At 37.5% G+C, this 25,961-nt stretch overlaps 1 protein-coding gene across 4 annotated transcripts in view; it reads left to right on the plus strand.

Moving 5' to 3' along the window:
* kdm1b (lysine demethylase 1B) overlaps window positions 1–25,961 on the plus strand; it is a 111,516-nt gene that overhangs the window by 34,803 nt on the left and 50,752 nt on the right. For all 4 annotated transcript variants that reach the window (XM_072560893.1, XM_072560896.1, XM_072560895.1 and 1 more), the window contains 5 exons: window positions 3,059–3,097; window positions 5,386–5,596; window positions 18,493–18,677; window positions 21,135–21,311; window positions 25,343–25,417. In XM_072560893.1, coding sequence (XP_072416994.1) covers window positions 3,059–3,097; window positions 5,386–5,596; window positions 18,493–18,677; window positions 21,135–21,311; window positions 25,343–25,417 — 687 coding nt within the window. The remainder of the gene's footprint in view (window positions 1–3,058; window positions 3,098–5,385; window positions 5,597–18,492; window positions 18,678–21,134; window positions 21,312–25,342; window positions 25,418–25,961) is intronic.

A 25,961-nucleotide genomic window follows, 5' to 3' on the forward strand; every position in this document is an offset into this window, starting at 1 on the left:
ACGGGATTAGGCAAGAACTTTCAAAAGCTAACTGGGGGCAGATGTTTGCGGGCAAAAGGACGGCTGGAAAATGGGAAGCCTTCAGAAGTAAGATGGCAAGAGTGACAAAACTGTATATTCCTGTTAGGGTGAAAGGAACAGTTGGTAGGTATACCAACCCAAATTGAGGGTTTGGTTAAGAAAAAGAAGGGAGCAAATGTCAGGTATAGACAGGATAGATCGAGTGAATCCTTAGAGTATAAAAGAAGTAGGGGTATACTTAAGAGGAAAATCAGGAGGGCAAAAAGTGGACATGAGATAGCTTTGGCAAATAGAGTTAAGGAGAATCTGAAGGGTTTTTTCAAAGGGTTTTTACGGTAACTAGAGAGAGAATAGGGCCCCTCCAAGATCAGCAAGGCAGCCTTTGTGTGGAACCACAGGAGATGGGGGAGATACTAAATGAGTATTTTGCATCACTGTTTACTGTGGAAAAGGACATGGAAGATATAGACTGTAGGAAAATAGATGGTGACATCTTGAAAAAATGTCCCTATTAGCTGAGGAAGTGCTGGATGTCTTGAAACACATTGAAGTGGATAAATCCCCAGGACCTGATCAGGTGTGCCCTCGAACTGAGGGAAGCAATTGCTGGGCCTCTTGCTGAGATATTTGTATCATCGATAGTCACAGGTGAGGTGCTGGAAGACTAGAGGTTGGCTAACGTGATGCCACTATTTAAGGGTGGTAAGGACAAGCCAGGGAACTATGTCGACCAGTGACCCTAACGTCGGTGCTGGGCAGGTTGTTGGCGGGAATCCTGAGAGAAGGCAAGGACTGATCAGGGATATTCAACATGGCTAGACTGGTTAGCAAAGTTAGATCTCATGGAATACAGGGAGAATTAGCCATTTCAGACTGGAGGCATGTGACCAGTGAGTGCCACAAGGATTGGTGCTGGGTCCACAGCTTTTTGTCAATTATATAAATGATTTGGATGTGAGCTTAAGAGGTATAGTTAGTAAGTTTGCAGATAATACCAAAATTGGAGGTGTAGTGGATAGTGAAGGAGGTTACCTCAGGTTACAACGGGATCTTGATCACATGGGTCAATGGGCTGAGAAGTGGCAGATGGAGTTTAATTTAGATAAATGTGAGGTGCTGCATTTTGGGAAAGCAAATCTTAGCAGGATTTATACACTTAATGGTAAGGTCCTAGGGAGTGTTGCTGAACAAAGAGACCTTGGAGTGCAGGTTCATTGCTCCTTGAAAGTAGAGTCACAGATAGATAGGCAAGTGAAGAAGGCGTTTGGTATGCTTTCCTTTATTGGTCATTGTACTGAGTACAGGAGTTGGGAGGTCTTGTTATGGCTGTACAGGATGTTGGTTAGGCCACTTTTGGAATATTACTTGCAATTCTGGTCTCCTTCCTATCGGAAGGGTGTTGTGAAACTTGAAAGGGTTCAGAAAAGATTTCCAAGGATGTTGCCAGGGTTGGAGGATTTGAGCTATCGAGAGTTTGAATAGACTGGGGCTGTTTTCCCTGAAGCGTATGAGGCTGAGGGGTAACCTTATAGAGGTTTACAAAGTCTTGAGCGGCATGGATAGGGTAAATAGACAAGATCATTTCCCTGAGGTGGGGTAGTCCAGCGCTAGAGGGCATAGGTTTATGGTGAGAGGGGAAAGATATAAGCGAGACCTACGATATAAGCAACTTTTTCACGCAGAGGGTGGTGCATGTGTGGAATGGGCTGCCAGAGGAAGTAGTGGAGACTAGTACAATTGCAACGTTTAAAAGGCATCTGGATGGGTATATGAATAGGAAGGGTTTGGAGGGATGTGGGCTGGGTGCTGGCAGGTGGGACGAGATTGGGTTGTGATATCTGGTTGGCATGGATGAGTTGGACCAAATGGTATATTTCCATGCTGTACATCTCTATGACTCTTAACTCTAAATTCTTAACATTGATTCCTTAGATGGCCCATCCAGTACTTCCCATGAGTAACTCCTTGAACTAGAATCCCTTCCTTGACCAAAAATCCTTTAGTTTATATCCATGTGCCAGTTTCTTATCTGAACCTTCATTTGTGTTGAACTTAGCCTGGTCTGAAAGACAATTATTTTTGCTAAAGTTCTTCTGGAAGTTGTCATTCGAACACTGTATTCCACATCAGAGATGCCACTTTCTCAAGGGAAGTAAGAGTTTGACAAACCAGAACTACTACCAAATCCTCCCAGATTGATTGTTATTGTGTATATAATTCAAGTTTACAATTGATGGTTCATTCCAGTACTTTGCGTGTAACTGAATTAAAATTAGCATTATGCCTTAATCTAGTTTCTTACTCTTTGAATAAAGCATTCTGCTTACCTGCTGGCAACCTACTTGTAATTCTCCAACATTCCATGATGCCTCAGAATTGGCAATTTTTCTTAAAATTTCATGTTTTCTGAGATTAATGAACTTTATCTTTGGTGATTTAATGTTTTTGTGTGCTTTCAAGAATTCTGCCTTCATTATTAACTTTGCCTAGATTAACTGGAGGTGTCATGATTATGTTGTTTTTCCTTGTGAATAATTTATGGAAGTTGTTATTCAGGATGTTCACTGCCATGTTAATCCTTGGTGGAGCCTATATTCTTCATTTCACATGTAAAGTATTTGACTTCTTCGTACTGAGACCAAAATGAATATTTGAAACCTATATAGCGGCAAGATGCATTGGAGGTTTAAGTTTGCATTTGATTTGCATTTGGCTGAGTTTTGAACAAACTGCAAATTACTTTTTTTTTGCAACTATCCACTAAGCATTTCCACCATTTAAAATGGAATTTGAAATGTAAGGAATTGGTTAGCCATCTTGGCTTATCTTGAGGAGTCATCAATCATTAGAGTAAGTGTTTCCTGCAGGAAGACTGCTTTAGTCTCCATGTGAATTAATATTTGTTGAGGAATAGTTTAACTGCTATCCCTTTTGATCTGGAATGGGATGTATGTGAGGAGGAGTCAAGTTGGAAAATGTATATTTATCCTTTGATTTCCATGTAACCTAACCAACTTTTTATTTAATGTCCATCCAGAGTGAAAATTCAGATCCTTGCTCTTTGTCTGAAGACATGGTAAGTACTAATTATAAATCCAAATGAAGTTTTTCGCTCCAAGCTAAACTGGCAACAATAGCACGTCTATTTAAGGTGTCTATCATGTTGTAAAACCTTTCAAAGTGCCTGGCAAAAACAATATCAATCAAATTTGACAGAAACAAATGAAGTAGTATTTAACAGATAGTTAAAGAGGTAGGCTGCAAAAGTGACTCAGAAGATATGGAAACCTTGGTAAGATTAGGGAGGGAATTCCAGAACTTTAAGATTAAGCAGTTGAAAGCACAGCAGCCATTGATTAAATGTTTTGAGACTAGTTGTAGCAACACTGATTTTTGAAATCTTTTAAGGGTGGAGGAAGTTGCGTAGAGAGGGACAGTAAACCCATGAGTGGATTTGTAAGAAGAATGAATAATTTTAATGATAAAACACCGGTGCTGGAAATAATCAGGAGGTTAGGTTACGTTTATGGAGAATTTCACTACACTGTTTGTGGCCACACTTATGGTGACGCATGAACTCAGCTTAGGAATTTCCTCCTTGCATCTCTTCGCCTGTCTACTTCCCTCCTTTAGTAAGGCATTCCTGAAAACCTATCTCTTGGTCAAAACCTTTGGTCACCTGACATAGTACATGTATATTTGGCCATGTGTTCTTTTTAAAATGTTTTTTAGTGATCCCATGAGTTGGTTTTGGATGCTTCTTTTCAAATTAAATATGTTGCATATTATTATTGTTCATTATTTTCCGGAACTGGGAAAACTGTTCAGAGATATAAATGCACACTTCTGGAGCAGGTGGGATTTGACTTGAATCTGAGTCTCCTGACTCGGAGAGAGGGACACTACCACTGTGTCATATGATGACAAATGGGAAAAAAATTCAGCTCTTGTTTCATACTAATTGATTGAATTAATTGGAAACAGTTTTCATTTACTAAACTTCACATTTTAGACAGTGGAAGCAGAAAATGATGGAAATTCTCAGCAACGTTGGGAGCATCTGTAGACAGAAACATTGTGGATGTTTCAGGCCAATGATCTTTCATTTGTGATTTTGAATTTCTAGCTTTTGTGGAATTTTTCTTTTTAATAAAATTGTACCTATATGAAATGTTATCTTGTCAACCAGACCAGGTTGTAATACACTTGTGAAATTAAATATCAGCATAGATGTGAATTAAACTGCATTTGGTCAAAACATCAGTGGTTGTGATCCGAATACAATGTTTAATATTGTGTCATTTCGTACGTGTAATTAAGTGTGTCCTATCTTTAAGGCATTAATGAAGGGTGATTGGTAGGTCCAGGTAGGGAGGCTCTTTGATAGCATACGTGGACAATACTAGGGCTCTTGTGGTGCAAGAGCCTACCTCTGAACCAGGAGGCCTTGGTGCAAGACCCATCTACACCAGAGGTGTGTAATAAAATCTTTGAACAGGTTGATTATAAATATCTACCTGGCAAATACTTGCAAACATTTCTGTTTGGTAACTCATCATGATTTAGTCTAGTTAACGTGTATGAGAGGGTTTATTCTGTAGTATAATGTACTAGTTAGGTGAACCATATGATCCAAATATATTTGAAATTCTAATTAAGTATTAGATTTAAAAACAATGTTTTTATTGGCATTTTTTAAAATCACCTTTGTGAAGTGTTTTCTGTTCCCGTCTAATTCCCGTCTAATTCCTCTCCCAGTAGAGGGTGCTGAATATTTTGTTTATAACTGCTCTGTTTGTAATTCATGCAATTTAGCGCAGACCAGGAACTGACCTGTATGGTTCAGCCACATGTCCTGGAGTGTATTCACTCACTTGGCAACTGTATTAAGAAAAATTTGAAAGTAAACTTTAAATTAATTTTTTTTAAGTTGTTTTGGCAAATTGTCAAATGATCCACTGATTCATACCTTTCTCCTGTATTGTGTAAGAGACTGAGAACTAGTACCATTGTGTAGGTTGGTTATTTTGTTAAGACCATTTTAAAAATCAATGAAATATAATTGGAAATCAGTTTAAGTTTAATTTTGATCATTTCTTACAACTTTTTAAAAATTGCTTTCTGCAAGTTTTTTTCTTTAATTGGGTATGTTTAATTGTAAAAACTTTGTCTTCGGCTTGTAACAAAACAAATGAGCTGTGTGGAATGAATGCTTTTTAAGATTAATTCAAGTGATCATCTGCTAAAGTACGAACAATTGATGTTTGGAGCTCTATCATTTAATTTTCTGAAATGCATTCATATATTAGGGTATTTCTAGCTACTTTGCTCACATTATGTAATGTCAATTAATTTTTTTTTCAGCGAGTGAGTGAAGTTGGAGATGGTAAGTGGTATTCCATGCTCATTGTGCCTCCACTGCTGAAGGACAGCCCAGCAGCCCCCTTCCTTGGTGCTTACTATCCAGACTGTGTGGGCATGAGTCCATCCTGCAGCAACACAAATCGTTTCCACAATGAGTTCTCCAGCATGAAGATGATCTCATCAGAGCACACTAAAAAAATGCAGTCACCAGGTAAGATGTTCCTAATCAAACTGCTAACAATATCAGCCCCAAAATGAGTCCTTTAATGAAGACTTGGGCCAATTTCAAGGATTAACTTCTGACAGTGGTTTAAAATTTTCTTTCTCAGTACAAATAGAACTTTGTTCTAAAATCTGAATCAAACAATTTATCCTGATTTATCTTGTTATCACTAGACTCCAACCTTAGCATTTCCCACCAATAAAAAACATCCATGTAAACTTCTGCAGTTTCTGGCAAAATTGAGGAAGAAGGATGGTCAAGTTCACATATTTATTGATGTGTGAATGATGATGCTTCTCAACTTGTTTTCCTGACCTCCTATCCAGAGAACAAGAGTAATAATGAGTTGGTCAGAATTAACAATAAACAAATTGAAAGTTGCCAGATAGTTTATTGACCCAGGTTTTCGACTGGCCAGATAGTTGTTATGCCAGCTTAGGTAGGAGTTTTGCAATGGGACCTTGTGGAACCCCATCAAAGATGTTGCAAGAATATCTGGAAAATTGACTTTTCGATGGGCAATTTCTTTACGCTTGGAACTCTCTTCAAAAGTCTCTATTTTAAATCAGACACTTCAGGGGATTCTTAATCGTTCCTCAGGGGAAGTTAGTATTTAGTTGAATTGAATTTATTGTAACGTATACCAAGGCACAGTGAAAAGCTTTGTCTTGTGAGCAATGCAGGCAGATCACATAGTTAAGTAGCATAGATAGTAAATAATAGGTAAACAGCGGCAAAAATAAAAACGCGGTTACAGGCGAATGTTAAGAGTTTGTGAGTCCATCCAGTATTCTAACAACAGTAGGGTAGAAACTGTTATGAAACCTGTTGGTGCGTGTGTTCAGGCTTCTGTACCTTCTCCCCAATGGTAGAGGTTGTAGAAAAACAGTGCCAGTGTGGGATGAATCTTTAAGAATGCTGGTGGCCTTTCCTTGACAGCAGGCCTGTAGATGGATTCTATAAATTGTGATTGTCCGGGCCAAGTTCGCCACTCTCTGTAACTGTTTCTGATCTTGAATGGTACAGTTGCCCTGCCAATAATGATACATCCAGACGGAATGCTCTCTGGTGCACCTATAAAAATTGGCAAGGGTATTTGCCGTCATGGCAAATTTCCTCAGTTGCCTGAGGAAGAAGAGATGTTGTTGGGCCTTTGTAACCAGTGTGTCCACATGAAGAGTCCAAGAAAGCTTGTTGTGGGTGACCACTACCAAGACCTTGACATTCTTCAATTGTTCCACCTCTGTGCTGTTAATGTCTAGGCGGGCATGAGTAACATCATGTAATTCCTGAGTAACCGTTCAACAAATTCCATAGTTACCTCACATGTGACTCAGCTGGCGCTCTACCTCTCAAGCAGCTGGACACCACTTACCTGGTACCCTATCCCCAACCAAACTGGCACTCTATTCTTTTTCTTTGCCCCCAGTCCTTCTGTGCGTGACAGCAACTGCTGGAGCCATGCCAGTGTAGATTGCCATCCACCAAGCCTTTAGATTAGAAGGACCGCTGATCCTTACCCACCAGGCAACACATCCATCCAGTGCCCTTATCTCTTATATCTCATCTAATTATGGGTTCATAGTGGCTGCCAAAATCTTTGAAATTTCAGAATCCAACTGCTGTTAAAAGATGTGGCTTGCCATGATCCTGCAGTTTTGAGGGACCCTTGTGTGGAATCTCCTCTCAGAAATGCAGAGCATCCAGAAAAAGGTTAGAATGACTGTTTGCCTGACATGATCATTCTATGATCATTCTTTGGAAAATCCAGCCTGTTTTTAAAAAAAATCCTTTTTTTTCCTTCAGGTGGGGTCTATTAATTTTGTTGTGCCATTATTCCAAGAATGCAGAGCAGCCTCAGCCACCATGTCACTTTCGTTTACAAACCACCCGGTCAGTTTCGGCCTCAAAAGAAATCTATGCTTTGTCAAACACTATTTTCCTTTCATAAAGTTGATTATTCTCCTTTTTCCAAGTGCCCCCCACAACTGCATGCTCGAATGGGAGCTGGATCATGTTTTATTACATGTCAACTTGTTTATTTTTGGTTTATTCATGCACTTTTACCCTTGAAAAATAATATGGAGCATTGGAAGCATTCTTACTAATTTGATGGACTGTTTCTTTTGTGGCCATCTTCAGATTCTACAGTGGGATCCAGTGGGAATCTGGGTTCAACTGAGCTATGGGACCAATTTGGACTGAACCTTGTGTGATGTCTCAGAATACAAGAAATAAAAAGGAGGCTATATTGTGGCTTAAGCCTCTGCCTCATCCGGAGGCTCACTGAAGATGTTACCGAGTATGGTGACGAAATATCTGAAAATGAACCTTCCAGTTCTGGAAGTGAATTTTTAAACTCCTCCAGCAGAATAATCTCTCCTAGAGCCTCATAGGTCATAGAGATGTACAGCACAGAAACAGACCTTTCACTCCAACTCGTCCATGCCGACCAAATATCTAACTTAATCTAGTCCCATTTGTAAGCACTTAGTCCATATCCCTCTTGAACCCTTCCTATTCATATACCCGTCCAGATGGCTTTTAAATGTTGCAATTGTACCAGCCTCCTCCACTTCCTCTGCCAGCTCATTCTATATACTCATCACCCTCTACGTGAAAACATTACCCCTTAGGTCTCTTTTATATCTTTCCTCTCTCACCCTAAACCCATGTCCTCGAGTTCTGGACTCCCCACACCTCCAGGAAATGACCTTGGCTATTTATCCTATCCATGCCCCTCAAGATTTTATAAACCTCTCACGTCACCCCTCAGCCACCGATGCTCCAGGAAAAATATCCCCAGCCTATTCAACTTCTCCCTGTAGCTCAAATCCTCCAACCTTGGCAACATCCTTGTAAATCTTTTCTGAATCCTTTCAAATTTCACAATATCCTTCCGGCAGGAAGTAGGCCAAAATTGCATGCAAATATTCCAAAAGTGGCCTCACCAATGTACTGTATAACTGCAACATGACCTCCCAACTCCTAGACTCAAATCGCTGATCAATTCATAAGCTCTTAAAATAGCCTGTTTGACGACTCGTAATCTCTTGACCCGACATCTGATGGCACAGCAAATACTGCACTAGGTCTGCCTACCAGCTTAGTATGAACTAGCGTTACCCATAAATCCTTGGATCTGCCTTACCAATTCTTCAAATGAAATAAATAGGCTTTGACATCTTTCTCATCAAAATGTGGCAGAGTTTTGACATATTTGTATATATCACTACCTTCTCTTTTAATCTCCATCCTGTTAACTTGACTTTGCTGACTAAGTCACAACTTCTCAAGTTCAAATTCTCTTTTTTTTTTGCTCAGCTAAGAATCTTCTCTCTTTTTACACTCTCTCTCTTCTCTGTTTGCTCAGCTCAGGACCTTCTCTCTTTTTCCTCTCTCTCTCTCTCTCTCTCTCTCTCTCTCTCTCTCTCTCTCTCTCTCTCTCTCTCTCTCTCTCTCTCTCTCTCTCTCTCTCTCTCTCTCCCTCCCTATCTTCTAACTGCATTTTCCTCAATTGTAATTTAAGATTTTCTAACTCGAATGCACTTGTCAGTTTTTCTGACACAACTAAGCGTTTGAGTAACTTCCTTACAAATTCAGCTTTGCTTTTGTCCTTGGTTAAACCCAATTCTAACCTCTTTGCTAATTCTAAGGTCTTTTCTTAAACTTTCTTGGCAAATTTGGGAATCATCTTCAAACACCAGAACTTCTTTAGCTATTTTAAGAGCCATTTCTGTCACTTTTAATTTAACCAACTACAAGTAACTAAAATTAAACAAATTGTCTCACCTACATTGTATTTTAAGATCTAGGACACTAACTGGCAGGTGTTTAAATCTACTGGGATTTTCTCATAACACAAATCTATTCAAATCTGTCCAAATCTCAGTCTGGATCTGTCTAAACCTATTCAAATTATGAATCAGAGACCCAAAGTGTTCAAATCCTGGCAACGAAGCCTCAAACTATTCCAACACTGGGTAAACCCCTCTGCTAATTAAAAGCCGATACACACACAAGCTCACTTCCCGCCGTAATGTGTCTAATTTCAAGAGGCAAGCAACTATCCCGGAGGTCACTATTTAATGTAGAAATTAACAATTTTATACTTCAAGTCCAAAAGAGGACATTAGACAATTATTTACAACTCCTTTCTCTTAAACCTATCATTTACCTCCCACTCTATAATAATGGTCCGATATTTTTAAAAAAAAAGATTTACCAAAAAAAAAGTCACGTTTCAAAGCCAGTCGGCCTTATTGATTCTCCTTTTCTGATTTTCCTCTAGAATTTTCTTTGGGTTGTCTATGGTGTACTGCATGCATGTCTTATGGACAGGTACCTTTCAGAGCGCTATTTGGGTAGCAGTCTATACTTGCTGGTGCTTTTGGCAGTTTTCCCCCGACTGTACAAAATGTCCGGTTTTATACCCCAAAACATCGTCTCATTTCATTGGTTTGATGTCATCAAAATATTAAATTTAAATTCGACTGGAGTTTGGTCTCTTGGGCATAATTTAAACTGGCCAAATTTGAATTTGTTTTTGATCTATGGCAACACAACTCCAGCTATTTGTTTCAACCAAGTGTTAAATTTTTAAATTGTCCAGTGCACTGTGTGCTTTCAGTCAGTCTTTGCTAGCTTCCCCTCTCTATAAAAGGTGCAGTACACAAGTACATTGGCTACAACATAAATTTAATTGTTCTAGTTGGCTCCAATGCAGATTTCAAAAAGAGTCAGTTCGCTGGGCAGTTGACTTTATGATGTGGAGTAATTCCAACAGTATGATTTCCATTCCTGTACTAGCTGAGGACCAGATCAAATGCTTTTTCTCCTCAACCTCTCCCCTTGTCTGAGCTGTCATAACCCTCTGGTTAAACCACCAAGAGTTGTCTCACATAATGAGAAAAACTCTGGGACTGTGGCAACTTGACTTAGACTTGGAACAAAAAGATCTATCAACTAGATTTCTTTGAACACAATTACTGATTTTACTGTAAAACAAAACTTATTCCATAACAACATAGAATTGCTTAACAGTTTGTAATTTGACAATATACATGCTTTTTCCTTTAAACATCCATAAATGTGCGTGTGCACAAACATATGTGCTCACAGTAGGAAAAAGAGGGAAAAATAATTCTCCGCACATAAATTCACTGAGTTAAAAAATGTAAGCAATAAATTTTTGTTGATGACTAAATGTCTTGCACATGTAAATGGGAGTCTCTCACATAGACAGGCATCTATGAAGTCTTTCCAAATGTGGTTTGCTCAAGAGGCACAGAATTGAGGATTCTGTCAAATTTTCTGAGAGAATAGTCAGGTTTCTCACTACTTTCACAGCAATGATTACGGAGAGCTAGCCTGGTCATCTTTTTTCCTTCCAGAGGCTGGCCACCACCAGTTGAAAATCCAAACAAACACAAACTGCAGTCTGACCGTTGTAGGCCCAGGCAGATGATCTGCAGTAAGTAAGCAGATGCCTCTTTTAAGAAAAGTGTTCCAATATGCGGAATGGGCACTAATGCTGGCCTAGCCAGTAACACCACATCCCATGGACTAAGCAACTTTTTCGAAACAAAAAAATACAGATCCGAAGGACTTGGAATAAATTCATTTTCCAGGCAATCGTTCAAAACCCAAATCCATAAGTTAGTATTAAATTTGAAGTGCCTTTTGTCATATTCCAAATCTTAGTAAAAATGAAGAGACATTTTTAAGTGTTTCATTATAAAGTGTAAACGAAATCAACAATGTATTTTTAAAGTTATGACTTATTTATCTACTCATTCTCCTTTGCTCTGCTTATCTGTAACCTATTGTTATGGTGTCAATTTCATAAATTTCTGAGAGGACTTCTGAAAAACAAGGCAACAATTCTTTATTTTATACTCATGTACACAGGGCAATCTTAACTCTGATGTTTCAAGCTTGCTCTGGTGAGTTACAGAACGATTACAAGCTTTATCCAGATTGCAGTATGCATAATACAATTGCAAGACAAAAAAATCCATGTGTCCCACATTATTTGTTTCCCATAGTCTTTCATAGGTAGTTTGTTGTTTCACCCAAGGTGTTTGAATAGTATGGCTTCTGTGCTACTAAATTATCTCATTAGTTCTCCATTTCTCTGTACATTTGTAGCTTCCATATACCTTGCCAGCTTTGACAATATGGCTAAAACATTTATCATTAATTAACTTGATCCTTTCACCTCATCTCCCAACTCCCTTGTACCTTTTGCCCTGTGGCCTATCCCAAAGTGGCTTGCTTTTCTCTTCACACACTGCCCATCAATTTTGGACTTGTACTAAGCGTGGGTTGTATTGATATTTAGTTATAATGTCTATACAGTTTGATCTATTACAGTTGGCCTCTGAACTAACTCAAAGTTGTCTCAATTTCTAAATATCTGTTGCCATTTCCTATGTGGCCCAGTACAATATGTATAAAATTAATAACGGTTGAACATTAACCAGGGTACGGGAAGTAAATTAAATCCATGGGTGAATCTGTATATTTGGTCCTGAGTTTCACTGCTCTTCCCACCAAGTGGTAGCGTCTAATTGCATTATTTAAGAGGACTTCATGTACTGTGATCAATTCATTAATGGACCAAGCATGACTTTCTAGTATTGTAGCAAAGCTTTGAATCACCCATGTCAGGCTTTGGTCCATTATGAGCTGGGTTCTTGTCTTATTCCAAGATTTCTTTAAGTTGAAAACTTTATGTTCACATCTTTCGGTCTACTGCTGCCAAGTCAATCATGTTTACTATTGATGTCCTTGTGTTGAATACAATAACAACATTATTGGCCAGACTGCATTTCAGTTGACCCTTGCCTGGATTGGCATGCAGCCATTGGCTAACTTCCACCATTAAACCAAACATGCTATTGCTTGATTTACCAAAGATTTTATACAGTGTATAAGTCTGAACTGAACGCCACTCAGGAGAACCATTATTGGAGATGTTTAGAATAATGGGTACCTGCTCATGGATATCACCTTGAAGTTTATTGCTATTTACTGACACTCTTCCATTTTTTGGACTTCTGATGGTACTGTGGATAATAATGGGGTTGTGGTAAATTTGTTGTGCTCTTGGCATATCCACCACTCTATTGTTAGAATTCCTGGTCTCGCTGACTTCATTCTTTGATGCTTAATCATGCTCACCCTCCGTCTCAGTGTCAATTGGTTTTTCACTCCGTTATGGCAGACAGCCTGTCCATGGTCATAAAGAGGAGCTGATGGCTATTGTAGAATGGCTTGTAAATTTTAAACTTAAAACACATAACCTAATTTCCCATGTCTTCTCCACCGCAAATCTTGCACAATAAATGGTCAATCATCATTAAGTTTGTTGTATGCAGTATTACATTGTATCCTAATCTGTACTGAACATTTCAATGTGTTTTTAAAGGTCCTATTTCTTTTCTCCAGTACACTTGACGATGTAGATGGTTACTATCTATATCTGTGATGGTTTGTCTATCTACAGATTACCTTGTTCAATAACATTTTCGAACAAGTTGTTGTTAATCCTTAATTATTAGCACTTAGACACAAATACTTCAATCACTGCACCAAATTAATTTTTAAAAATCCTACAGTTCCCTTTTCCTTAAACTGTTCGAAATTCACAAAACAAATTGCATTTAACTGTTTCTCTCTTCTCATGAGTCTTAGAAATATCCTTACAATGTTCTTAACGTCAAAAATCAAACAATTCAATTTGATGCCATGCACTAACATCTTTGAACAGTTCATCCTTTACTTTTAGACATTTAACAATTCCAGGTTTAAACAAATAATAGGAAAGATACAAAAACAATTTTTTCTTTTGCCGTTTGTCTCCATGGAAACGTGTTTTAATTAATTATTTTTCTGTTATTTTCTCTGGCTGCTACCCAGGAACAAAGAACAAAGGAAGGTGTCTCACTTAAGCTCATCATCTCATTTCGCTGGAATCTGTCATGAGTAAATCATTTTGTCTGCTTTTGCAACCTTTTCTGACCACGTGGTTTTGGCAATCCTGTTCTGCTTGCAGCTCTTGAGGTGCCTGACCCCTCTGGATTTTTTGGCTTTTTCATCAACACTCTCCTACCCAATTCCACCAGCATGGTCCAGCCACCACATCTGGCACCTGTTGTCCTGACTCGTCCTTCAGATTCTTTTGGATCCCATTTACATCTGTTTGGTATGGCTGTCTGCTATATCTGAGAGTGGAAAATGAAAACCTACTTCCCCAAATGCAATGCTAATGCCAGGGTTGTGACATAACCTTTTGTGACTATGCCAAACTGTTACGGGGGTCACCTTGACAAGTTGATAAAAGGACTTCAAGAAAACAGGATGACAATATTTTGTTTTTTATGCATATGTCTATAGAGAACCTGAACATTAAAGTTTAAAACTCACTCTGGTGGGTTACAGAATGCCTTCATATTTTATACAGATTACACCATGCATAATACAATTCCCACACTTCAACATCCATGCATTCCATGTTATCTTTGTTTCCCAAAGTTTTTTATCAGCATCGGCTGTTCTTTTACCCACAACCTTTGAGAGCGTGGCTTCCACACTACTATACTTGAATATATTGTTTGTTATCCATTTCTCTACGCATTTATAGTTCTGAAACACTTTACTTATCATTGGCTAAATGGCTGGAGCTTTAATGCTTGATTATCTTAACCCCTTCATTATACAGTTATTTCTGCTGCCCTCTTGATGCTTAGACAATTCAAATAAAGTTACATCCTTGAAAAGGGAATTTGGGAATTAGATTATTTTTCCATGCAATGTGACTTCTTTATAGATGGCACAATGGTTCAGTGGTTAGTGCTCCTGTCTAATAGCGCCAGGGAACCTGGGTTCAGTTCCAGCCTTGGGTGGCTGTTTGTGTGCAGTTTGCATGTTCTGGTTCCCTCCCACAGTGCAAAGATGTGCGGATTAGGTGAACTGACCATGCTAAATTGTCCCATAGTGACCAGTGATGTTCAGGCTAAATGGCTTATTCATGGTAAATGCAGGGTTACTGGCTTAGGATAGGGTCTGCGGCTGGGTGGGGTTCAGTGCAGACTTGGTGAGCTGAATGGCCTTATTCTGGACTGTAGGGATTCTATGATATCTAACTAATAAGGCTGTATTAGCAAACTCCATTGAACCCAACATTTTGGTTGTTGAATTTTTCCACAAATGCTAAGAGCTTGTGGTCATTATGTATCAGTGTTTTCCTTTAGCTGTGTGGTATGCAGTTTTCAAAATATTTAAGAATTAATAGCAATGCTTGAATTTATTTTTTCTATAATACTGTGCCACTTCTGATTTCTATTTCATTTTTTTTCGATAAAATCCCCATTTGCTTCTGTATGTCTCACTCCTCGTCTTGTAACAGCACTGTGCCTAACTACCACTATCTGGTTCAGTAAATTTGGGGGCAGCCAACAGTGATTTATTGATCAAAATGCTTTTTAATGTTTCAAACCTTGCATGGCTACATTATCATAGCTGCCTTTTGTAATAAGTCTGTCTGGGGAGGAGCTATGGTGCTGTAGGTTTATACAAAATTAAACCAGAAACCGTACATCCCAAAAAATCTCAATTTTGTGATAGTTTCAGGGACAGCGCATTCCGGTAAAGATTGTATTTAAGCTGCCATTGGCAGTGCATGGGGTCTAGATGAGAGTGGTGCTGGAAAAGCACAGCAGGTCAGACAGCATCCGAGGAGCAGGAAAATCGACGTTTCGGGCAAAAGCCCTTCATCAGGAATCAATTGGCAGTGCTTGGCCTTGCTGTACTCCCTGCCTTAAGTAGGGTACCTGCATCGTTCATAAACTCCAATTTTGATACATTCAGCTGATTTAGTGATAAGTTTAATTTTCAAAATAAGCTGTTAATTGTTCCAAGTGGTGCCTTCAAGTGAAAATGCACATCACTATGCAAAGATAAACCACACAATTGGGAATGTATACTAACCATCTCTGAAAAGTGGTTGAGGTTTTTTTTTACCCCAAATGATATTAAATCTCTCACTGTCAACTTCAAAGGAATTAGTTAAGAATCTGTTTTCAACTCAACATTAGCCTTTCTATGTGCTGAATCTGGTTGAAGCATCAAGGTTGGGCATTGATATGAATAGGGAGCTCCAGCTGCTAAGACAAGGTTCAAGTAAGTGGTTTTCAAACTTGGATTTCTATTTTCACTGGGTTTGTTTCTCTGGACCTAATCTAAGGATCCTGTTTCATAGGAAATGATTCCCCTGCAATCCATATCATGTGTGGCTAAAGTTGCATGTTGTAGCTTGTTGCTATAGATTTCTTCAAATTCTGTAAGTCATCTTGTTCTAGTTGTAAATATGAAAGCACGCCATCTAGCCTCTCTAATAGTTTAGTGTTAGCTAACCAAAGGGACTTAATTTGGGAATTGTCTGGACCCCTTTCTGCCTCATTCTCACTATCCCTTTCATCCTCCACTGTTACTACTACCTAAAATATCTGCATTTGCTTATCCTCTGGCTGACTGTGATATTGCTTCAACATACTGGCGTAATGCAGCCGATTATTTTTCCAGTGACTTGGGGTGTCTATCCAATAACTCACTTGACCGTTTTTTTTGAGTACCTTATGTAGCCCACTGGATTGTGCTTTCAATGGTCATCTTATAAAGGTGGTAATAGTAACACCTTAACCCTTGGTTGAAATATTTGTTGTTATGGATGCTTGTCAATCCATTTATGCTTTGTTGTTTACAGTGCTGTAAAGAATTTTGAGCTCATATACAAGCATCTGCGATTCTAGTGTAACATGGAAAATTTGATCCTCTGGTCTGAAATCTTTCCTGGGTTAGTTTCAGAGGACTTCTTAGTTCATGTCCATAAACTAATTCAAAAAGACTAAAACCAGTAGATTCATCAGGTGAATCTTGAATCCCAACCAATAGAAATTCTAGTTCTTTGCCCCACTCTGAGATTTTCATGACAGCATGTTCTTATTATTTTTGAAAGTTTAACAGTATCTTTCTAAAATTCTGTGTCTATGGATAATATGGAAAGCCTCTAACTGTATTATACCTAGACTATACTCATTCCACAAAATGTTTATACATAAATGAGAAATTTGATATGGATTACCAGTGGAGTTTCAGGCAGATTAAGTGAAGACCTCTACCTTAGCATTAACTGTTCTTGAGGGTATAGTCTCTGAAAACAGAGCCTCCATATCCAGACTAGTAAGGATATTCTCATGTCTAGCTTTTGTTTTCAGTAATGATCTACTAACACACTGGTTCCTCAAACTTGTGTAGAAATTAAAGGTGACAGTATTATTTCATTTTATTGGTTTCCCACCAGCTGACAGAAATAGAACATTTTACAAAACTAGACCACATTCCTGTGAAGAGTTGGTGAGTAAAAGTGTCAATATATGCAGTTGGTCTTCAGATTCCTACATGTTACATCAGAGGAATTTCACGAGCAATCCTTTAATATCTGTTGACATAATTTGGGTGATACCACTGTCTGGTGAGCTATCATCCATCCACTGGACAGTGAGGAGATCTCCAATTCTGACAAGGAAGTTCACTCCTCCTTCTGCTTTGGCTTGAGCTGATTGAGATTTATTACTTACCTCTTAGTTGGCTTGTTGAGTCTCAGTTGCAGAAAGTTTATTGAATGCTTCTGTCCCATTATTCAAGTCTTCAAGGAAAGTTTGGAATAACCAAATATCTGTCTGTGGTGCCAACTTGACCTCATAATGAACTTTTTTTGAGATATTGCTCAGTTCCTATGATGAAAGAAAAGCTCTTGAAATCTCCTCCAGCAGTTTTGAGTCCTTGACTTAGCTTGGCTTTCTGTGGCTGTGAGAGAAGCTACAACTTTTGCTCTGGCCAAATCATTCCCTATGGGTGGATCAACACTTGAGGCAAACTATGGACAACCCCTTCAATTATAGTCCCAGACATTAGATCATACTCTTAAGTTTTCCTGATGCAAAGCCACAGGTGTATATGGACTGTTAACATTTTTTTGCCAAAACTTTGGTATCCAATGCATGTTCTTGTGGAAAAGGTATCTTTCCCCCACAAGAATTTGGGTGGCATATGTATCTGTTGGTATAATTGCAGGTTTGCCAACATTTGAGCAATGTTGCATTTGAGGAATAAGCAATTTCTTTCTCCTTTTGAGAAGAATTTTGTTACAAAATGCTACTATCTTGTATAATTCTGCAGTTGAGCGGGGAAAGCACTTTAAGCCAATAAGTTTTAGTTCTTGAGGGAAGGAGATAATATGGCATGTTCAGATGCTGTAGATAGATAGATATTGCCATCACCATCACCATGTTGTAAGTACAGCTTGCTCAGGAAATACAGAAAGAAAGGTTCTTCCAGATGCTCTCGAAGAGTGCAATTGAGTTTCTTATTGGTTTTACAATGAGAATATTTCAATAAACAGGAGAGTTGGCATGGAAGCTCTTTTCACTGCCCTAGGCTGGTTACTAACTGTAAAAGACAACTAATCTCAAAGCATCATATACATCCAGATGTTTGTAACCCTGGCAAAATGTCTACATTAAACAAGCAATTATTGTAATATTTGTAAACTATGAAGAAATGCATTGTCGAAAATAACTTTGTGTCTTTACATTGGGCTATTTTTTAAAAAGATCAGATCCACAGAGCTTTAAAAAAATCTATTTTTCTGCATTCTTCAAAAGTTTAAGTTTATAAATTATAAACATGAAACACTTTAGTAACACTGTGAAGGTTTATAATAGCATAACAGCAGTATCAGGAAAAAATACTGATTTAAAACTAAATTTCACCTGTACCTTATTTATAAATTGAATTAACTTTGAGTCTGTTGTGATCAGTTGCAGGAATGAGTCCTTACTTCCAACCTTTCTATCAACCCAATGAATGTGGAAAAGCCCTTTGTGTGAGACCAGATGTGATGGAACTGGATGAGTTGTATGAGTTTCCTGAATATTCCCGGGATCCTACAATGTACTTAGCATTGAGAAATCTAATTTTGGCTCTTTGGCATATTAATTGCAAAGTAAGCCCTTAGCATGCCTAATTTCTAGTTGCTTTCCCTTACTCATTTCTTTAGCTTGTTTTTTCTTATGCTGCATTTCCTAAAAATGACATCAACATAGTTCCACCAATAACATTTTTCTTATGGCCAATATTTATGAATCCAAATAACAGGTTGATCTATTGTTTGAATGCGACAGATGTTGTAACTATCCTGGACTCTTGCTTCCTTGGCGTACTCTAGCAAGTTTACATGTGCGTAGAGGACTTTTCTTTGCTCCCCTTTATTCTTAGTCTGTGTTTGAAGGCTAAGTTTTAATTCTAAACTTCACAGGAGTTGAACAATATTTGCATGTGTACCAAAAGGAATCCCAGTATTTACTTTAGTACTTTCATAGAAAGTTTCCTTTCCTATTCCCAAAAGAATGCAGCATGTTTTCCAAATTCTGAAGCAGGAAGAATTAAATTTACAAAATATTGAAATTCAGAGTATCCCCAATGAAATGTCCTCAAGAATTTTATCATCTTTGATTTGTTCTTTGAATCTGAGCACAAATGACTTATTTTTTTGTTTGTGTGAATGATTCTGAATCTCTTTGTGAGCATTTGACATTTGCTCAGCAAATTAGCGGTAGCATGTGAACAACTTGTATCCAATAATAGAGTCATAGAGATGTACAGCATGGAAATAGACCCTTCATTCGAACTTGTCCATGCCAACCAGATATCCCAATCCAATCTATTCACACCTGCCAGCACCCGGCCCATATCCCTCCAAACCCTTCCTATTCATACACCCAACCAGATGCCTTTTAAATGTTGTAATTGTACTAGCCTCCACCACTTCCTCTGGCAGCTCATTCCGTACACGAACCACCCTCTGTGTGAAAAAATTGCCACTTGGGTCTCTTTTGTATCTTTCCCCTCTCACCCTAAACCTATGTCCTCTAGTTCTGGACTCCCCCACCCCAGGGAAAAAAAGCTTTGTCTCTTCATCCTATCTGTGCCCCTCATGATTTTATAAACCTCTGTAAGGTCACCCCTCAGTATGCAGTTAAAATCCCACGAGTGAAAAGTTATTTGTTCCAAAAGGGAGCAAGTTAAAGGCCCTATTATCTTCCAACTTCAGAGCAAAAGTGAGTATGTTGCTGATTGTGTTTGTAGAGTTCTGGTAGTTTACATACAGGAATGCTTTTGAAAATGCAGAAGATCCACATATCTGCAGTTAATGGTATCACATCAAATGAAAAGCATATTCAAGTTCCAAATGGGCATCAGTATAGTCAAAACATGTGTTTTGTGGGACAGAATTTCAGATGTGAACTCAGTGAACATATTGTTATGCAAAAATAAAGTTTTCTCTCTCTGTAGTTCTGCTTTCTTTTGTACTAGAAATGTCAATATTTCTAGTTCGACCTCCTCTTCAGTCCTCCTGCACTTTTTCTGCTCTTATACCACCTTAATGTTAGTCTTTTGGTTGATCTAAAAGTCTTTATTACAGTTATGATACAGTTTCACCAGATATGTATTTCATCTTGCATTAGAATAAAGTTATACTGTCTTCACTTTACTATTTTCTCTCTCTCTTGCTGATTCCCTTATCATGGCACCATTTAACTTTGCATTTAACATTTAATGACCATTTGACTTGCTTCCATTGGTTCTTCAACTAAAGTATTCTATCTAATTGCAAATTTCTGCTTGTTTCTGTACTGTTTTTCTACTTTTCTAATTTTATTTTCAGTTTATATTTTGTATTCCATATTTAAATAATGCGTTGTGAAATGGGGGAAGAATTCCCCTAGTCTCCTTCAGTTTCTAAGAATATGCTTGAGTATATTCTGCACTAGCATGTTTGAATATGCAATGTTCTATCTGAGTGATTTCCAAACCCCCTCAGAACAGTTTTTTTTAAATGAAGCTTTGTAAAGATTTTTCATTGTAGTTTGGATTTCTTATTGATATATTAGTGAATGATTACTCTGTGATTGCTGATCATTATAATTTAAATATTTTGCATGGTTCCTTGAATTGTTTTGTTTAACATTAACATGTCTTGTTCACTATGTGAATCTTGGATTGCACTTTCACCATAGCTCGGGTGCCACAGCTACCATTCTTTCTATGTTATCAAGAAAATGGTTATATAACCTGCCTCTTGCAACTTAATTGGCACACTAATGTGAAACAGAGATGACATATGTTTACTAATGTACACTGTAATTAGCTTGCACATTCTTATTAGAAAAATCAGCAGAGTGTTAATGATGCAAAATTAATTGGGGTCTTTAAATGCAGTGATGGCTACTTAGTTGGGATGTTTAGACATTGAGCAATATGGAATAGGGCTGGTAATTGGAGTTAAGATGATTGTGCTGTCAACAAAATATCAATGTGTTCAATGGATAAAGTTTATTTGTCTTCCTGTCATGTCTTAAAGAAAAATGCTAAATTGGCTGCCCTTGTCTTTCATCTGCAGGAGGTTCTTACTCCCCAAAAGTGTGCAAACCATATAGTTGTTCGAGGGCTTGTTCGTATTCGTTGTGTCCTGGAAGTGGAGAAGATTTTATATTTTGTGACCAGAAAGGGCTTGGTCAACACTGGGATCTTGGCTGTTAACCCAGATCATCCCCTCCTGCCTAGTTATTATCACAAGGTTGGACAGTACTTGTTTCTTTTTGTTTTTCTTTTAGGTTTTCTAAATATAACTTTTAAAAAGCTGATTTCTAAACATGGTGGAGAAAAGGATGCTTTTTGGGTAATTCAATTTAAAAAGTTAATTTACAATTTTTTTGAATGGTAGATAGTATACTTCAAAATAACTACTTGAAAATAATTCATTTGTCTGACTTGATAACTAAATAGTGTACAAATTTTGCTGGATAATGTGATTGAAAAATGAAAGAAAATAACCCTGTGTTCATTTATTTTGCTTCATGTTATTTTGATCATTAATGTTTAATGGGTGTTCTTGGATTCTAGCAAAGTTCCTCTGCATATATGTTGGCAAGCTGTTCAAATTGTAACTCCAGGGATCAAGCAGATGAAAAATGGTTAAAAGTTCTTGTTTAATTATTTCAAAATTATGAATAAAATGAAGTTTAAAGCACTGGAAGAGCCAAATGACCTGTTGTATCCACAGTGGTTGCAAGAAGTTCAATAATCTTTTCTAGCTCATTGCCCATAAATGCACATACTTGTATGTTCTAAATGCAATGGGGGTTTCTGCCATTACCACCTTTTAAGGCAGTAAATGTGAGACACACTCAACCAGTGAAATGAACTTTCTTCAATTTCTTGCTAATCCTACCTTGAAATAATACACAGACAGGCAGCCAAATCAGATCAGCCTCCCTATTCCTGTATTCGCCACACAGTGAAGTTCAAACTGACCCTCAAAATTGGCCCTGAACTTCTTGACTTTGTGAATGACTGATAGTGGACACTAAATTTGTAGCTTAAACAAAAGAATTAACAATTTATTAATAATACAGTGGTTCTGGAAGAGCAAAGGTAAATTGCATGGTAATCTAATTATTCAATAATTTAAGATCAATCTTGTTTGATTCTAACCCATCCCTCATTCTCTCAAAGGCCAACAAACAGACATAGGTAAGGGATAAATCGAAAGATAAAACAGGCAACTGATTAGTTCACCAAACCTGACTCCACAAAACATAAGATCTCAGATGCATGGGATTGTACCTTGCTTAGTTTCTAAAGACACTGATGCATGCAAATAGCTTCCAGATAACTGAGGAATTAGCGAGTTTTGAGAAGATTTGTAGCTCAGGCTGAGCAAGCAAACCTCCATCCAGAACTGAGAAATATTCACTTCATACTTTTAACTGCAATTCTATTATCCAAACTTTCAATAAGTTGATAAAGGAGGATAGCCAAGGACTCCTGACCTGTAGTCAAAGCCACAATCTTTCTGACTTGAACATAATTAAAAATCAAATTAAACTTTGGTTTCTTTTTCATAGGCTGGCTGACTCCCAATGGGACATCTGTTAACTTTCAAACATCAATGATCTGTTTCAGCATAATGCATTGCTGGAATCAAACATCCACAGCATTCTTTGAAGAAGAATCAACCACAAATAGTCAACCACAGTCTTAGCTTAAGCAAACATTAATTTGTCTTCTTTTTTTTTAGAAACAAGCTGTTGCTTACAGTCCATAGGTCACCTTCAGCTCTCAGCTCATGGTTCAACCAAAAATGATAAAGTAATGAAAATAAAGTGAAATATCAGTGAGAATTCTAACCCAGTTGATTCAAAAATATGCCCCCATTTAATTGACTTCTGCTGAGAGAAACAGTCTATCCAATCTAATAAATTACTCATAAATCTTTACACCTCAATTCAATCTGCCTTCAGCTATTTCTCTTCCAAAAAACAACCCTAGATCTATCTAATCTATCTTTAGCTTAAGCGCTTAATTCCTGGTAGCATCCTCACAAGTCATTTATACAGATTTTACATTTGCTTCCTGCAATACATTTTTGCAATGAATTAGCAGTAATGTAACTAGTGTTTTGCAGAATTGGAAAATAATTTTCCTGGTATTATTCTATATGAATTAGCCAATAAAGGGGAATTATGCCTAATGATTTTTTATCATCAGAGTGAATTTGTTACAATCGCAATAAATGCTGCCTGTCATTCATTAGAATTGCCCCTTCCTGTTAAATGCTCTTAAGCTTTTGCAAGGCCACTTGTTCTAAGTCAGAGATTGAAATGGCCGCTTAAGGTACCTAGAACCTTTGTGAATGAGAGACAAACAACTTCCTGTTTCATAAAGATTAAGAAATTGTTAATTAGCAGTACAGACTCTGAACCATGAAGTTCGAAAAGTCTCAAATCAGGACATAAAACCACCAAGTAAAGAAATATTGCAATAAGAGAGAAGAATAAACAAGGCAAGTTTTTTTTTAAAAAAACAAGTTTACATTTAAAAAAAAATGAAATAACAATTAAAATTTGATGGACTGAAAACCCATACTGGTAGAAGTTAATTTTCAAATTGTTTTTCCTCGATTGAGTCACTGCACAGTTAAGAGTACAGGATATAATAGGCAAGCTGTAACTTTGTGATTTCAGTTCACATTTATGATGCATGTACAGGAGCTTGGCAAACTCAGTACACTTAAATGGACAGCTAGAAAGTGAGATGTGGTTTTTCAGAGCTTATGGCAGCAAGATGTAGTTCAATATTTAGTGCCAACAATTAGTGTTAATTACTTTTACAATAAATTCTGCCCTATTGTAGTTAATTTTCTGTTAAATATCATCTTGGAATATTAAAACTCCTCTTGCTGCGAAACTGAGTATAATTTATCATTATTAAAGTATCAGAGATATATTAACAGGGTGATGGTTGCTACTTAGTCCATTCAGTCTCCTGCTTCATGCTAAGTTCCCCACCATTTTTTTTCACTATCTGTTTTAAATTTGGGAGTCACATTCCTTTTTGGAGTTATACTTGTTGATTCTGCAATGTTAACTACTAGTTGTAGTCCCTCAGATAATGAAATGTCTCTGTCTCTGCCTGCACACACACAATGTGGACAGCATTCAGACTTTGGCTGGAAAGTAGCAAGTAAAATTCATACCAGTGGCCACGTCCAACAAGGCAGAATCTACTCATCACCCCATGATGTTGAATGGCATTACTAATAACGATGAACTTCCCACCATCAACATCCTTGTTAACATTGAAGTCAAAATTACCTGGACTCATGATCTAAATACTGTTACACGAGAGGCTGGGAATTTTGGAAAAACCACCTGTTCAGACTCTCCAAAGCCTGTCCACTATCCATAATGCACAAATTAGGAGTGTGGATGCCTGAATGAGTGTGGCTTCATTCACTCTGGAGCAGCTCAGTGCTCTTCATGGCAAAGTAAGCAGTTATATTCCAGTCTGAATTGGTAACATATGGTGATTTCTTTGTGTCATGTGGCCAAAATCTTCCTAAATGCAGTGTGGGTGTACGTAGACCACAGCAGATCACGAAGATCACTCACCACCAACTTCTCAAGGACAGTTAGCGATGGGCAATAAATGATGTCCACACTTCACAAACAAAGTCTGATTAAATTAATCACTGAGATTCTTTGCAGTTGCTGTGACATCAATTATTGATGTTGGTGTCACTCTCAAAATTTTGAGTATCCATTGGTAGTTTGGTAAATTGACTCTCTGTGTTACACAAAACTGGTAGTTCATTTCAACTGACACACTTTTCTTAAAAATAAAATGCCATGCTCTTACTGAGGATTGGAAAGTTTTGAATAATTTGTTTAATATTAGAGGACTGCAAACATAGTTGTTTATTTGACTTTTGTTGGAGCCTCCTGTTCAAATCTCTTTTTACCAATAAATAAAACAAAACTGTTTTCATGTTTTTGCAGTCATTGTAGTATGTTAATCTTAATTAACAACCCTCTAGGTGTTTGCTTTTCAAAATTATCTAAATAAATGACTGAAGTTATTAGTTGTTGAAATTTTGTTGCTTTTAAAATATTCTGTCACTTTTCTTGTCATGTTATTGATTCAGTAGTTGACTTATTACTGAAAATATAACAAACCAATTTTCCTGAGTAAAGTTCTATCTGATATTTGTATCGAGCATTTTTAGATTTGTGATTATCAATTGTGTATTATTCTTATTTTTGACAGAAAAATGTTATTGTAATTGGCGCTGGTGCAGCAGGCTTAGCAGCTGCACGACAACTGCAAAATTTTGGAATTAAGGTAAGTCAGCTCTTTAGAAAACTTATAATTTAAAAATAAGTCACAAAAGCTCAACTTTAGTTTACTAGCTGACTTCATCAAATTTAACAAACATGTCTATTTGAAATAACTAAATTGGGTCATTTTACAAAGAAAATACATGTATGGAAAATTGTTTGGTTGCCTTAATGGTCTGACTTAAATACGTGTGCAACCATATTCACTGAGAAGTGAGGTCGCAAATATTGACTTTAAGCACCTAACATTACAAGGAGAAGCTATGATAAAATCCCTATGAAGTCAATTAACTGACTTGTTTTGATGTTTGATAACTGAGCTGGTTGTTTGAAAATATATTGTTAGAATTTGCTTTCCAATATTCCTGTCCTCTTTCCTCCTTTCACCAAGCTGGGGTACAGTTCCATGTGTGTTGCCTTTCCCCCCTCATTTCAGTGTGACTATCCATTGTTTGTTAGGGAGTGCATTACAGTTGAGCTGCTCCTGTCCTTATTCACTGACATCCATTTTTCAGTAGCAGTAACAGTTTCATAGTCACCAGTTGTTT

This window comes from Chiloscyllium punctatum, chromosome 41, assembly GCF_047496795.1.
Source record: "Chiloscyllium punctatum isolate Juve2018m chromosome 41, sChiPun1.3, whole genome shotgun sequence".
Classification (NCBI taxonomy): domain Eukaryota; kingdom Metazoa; phylum Chordata; class Chondrichthyes; order Orectolobiformes; family Hemiscylliidae; genus Chiloscyllium; species Chiloscyllium punctatum.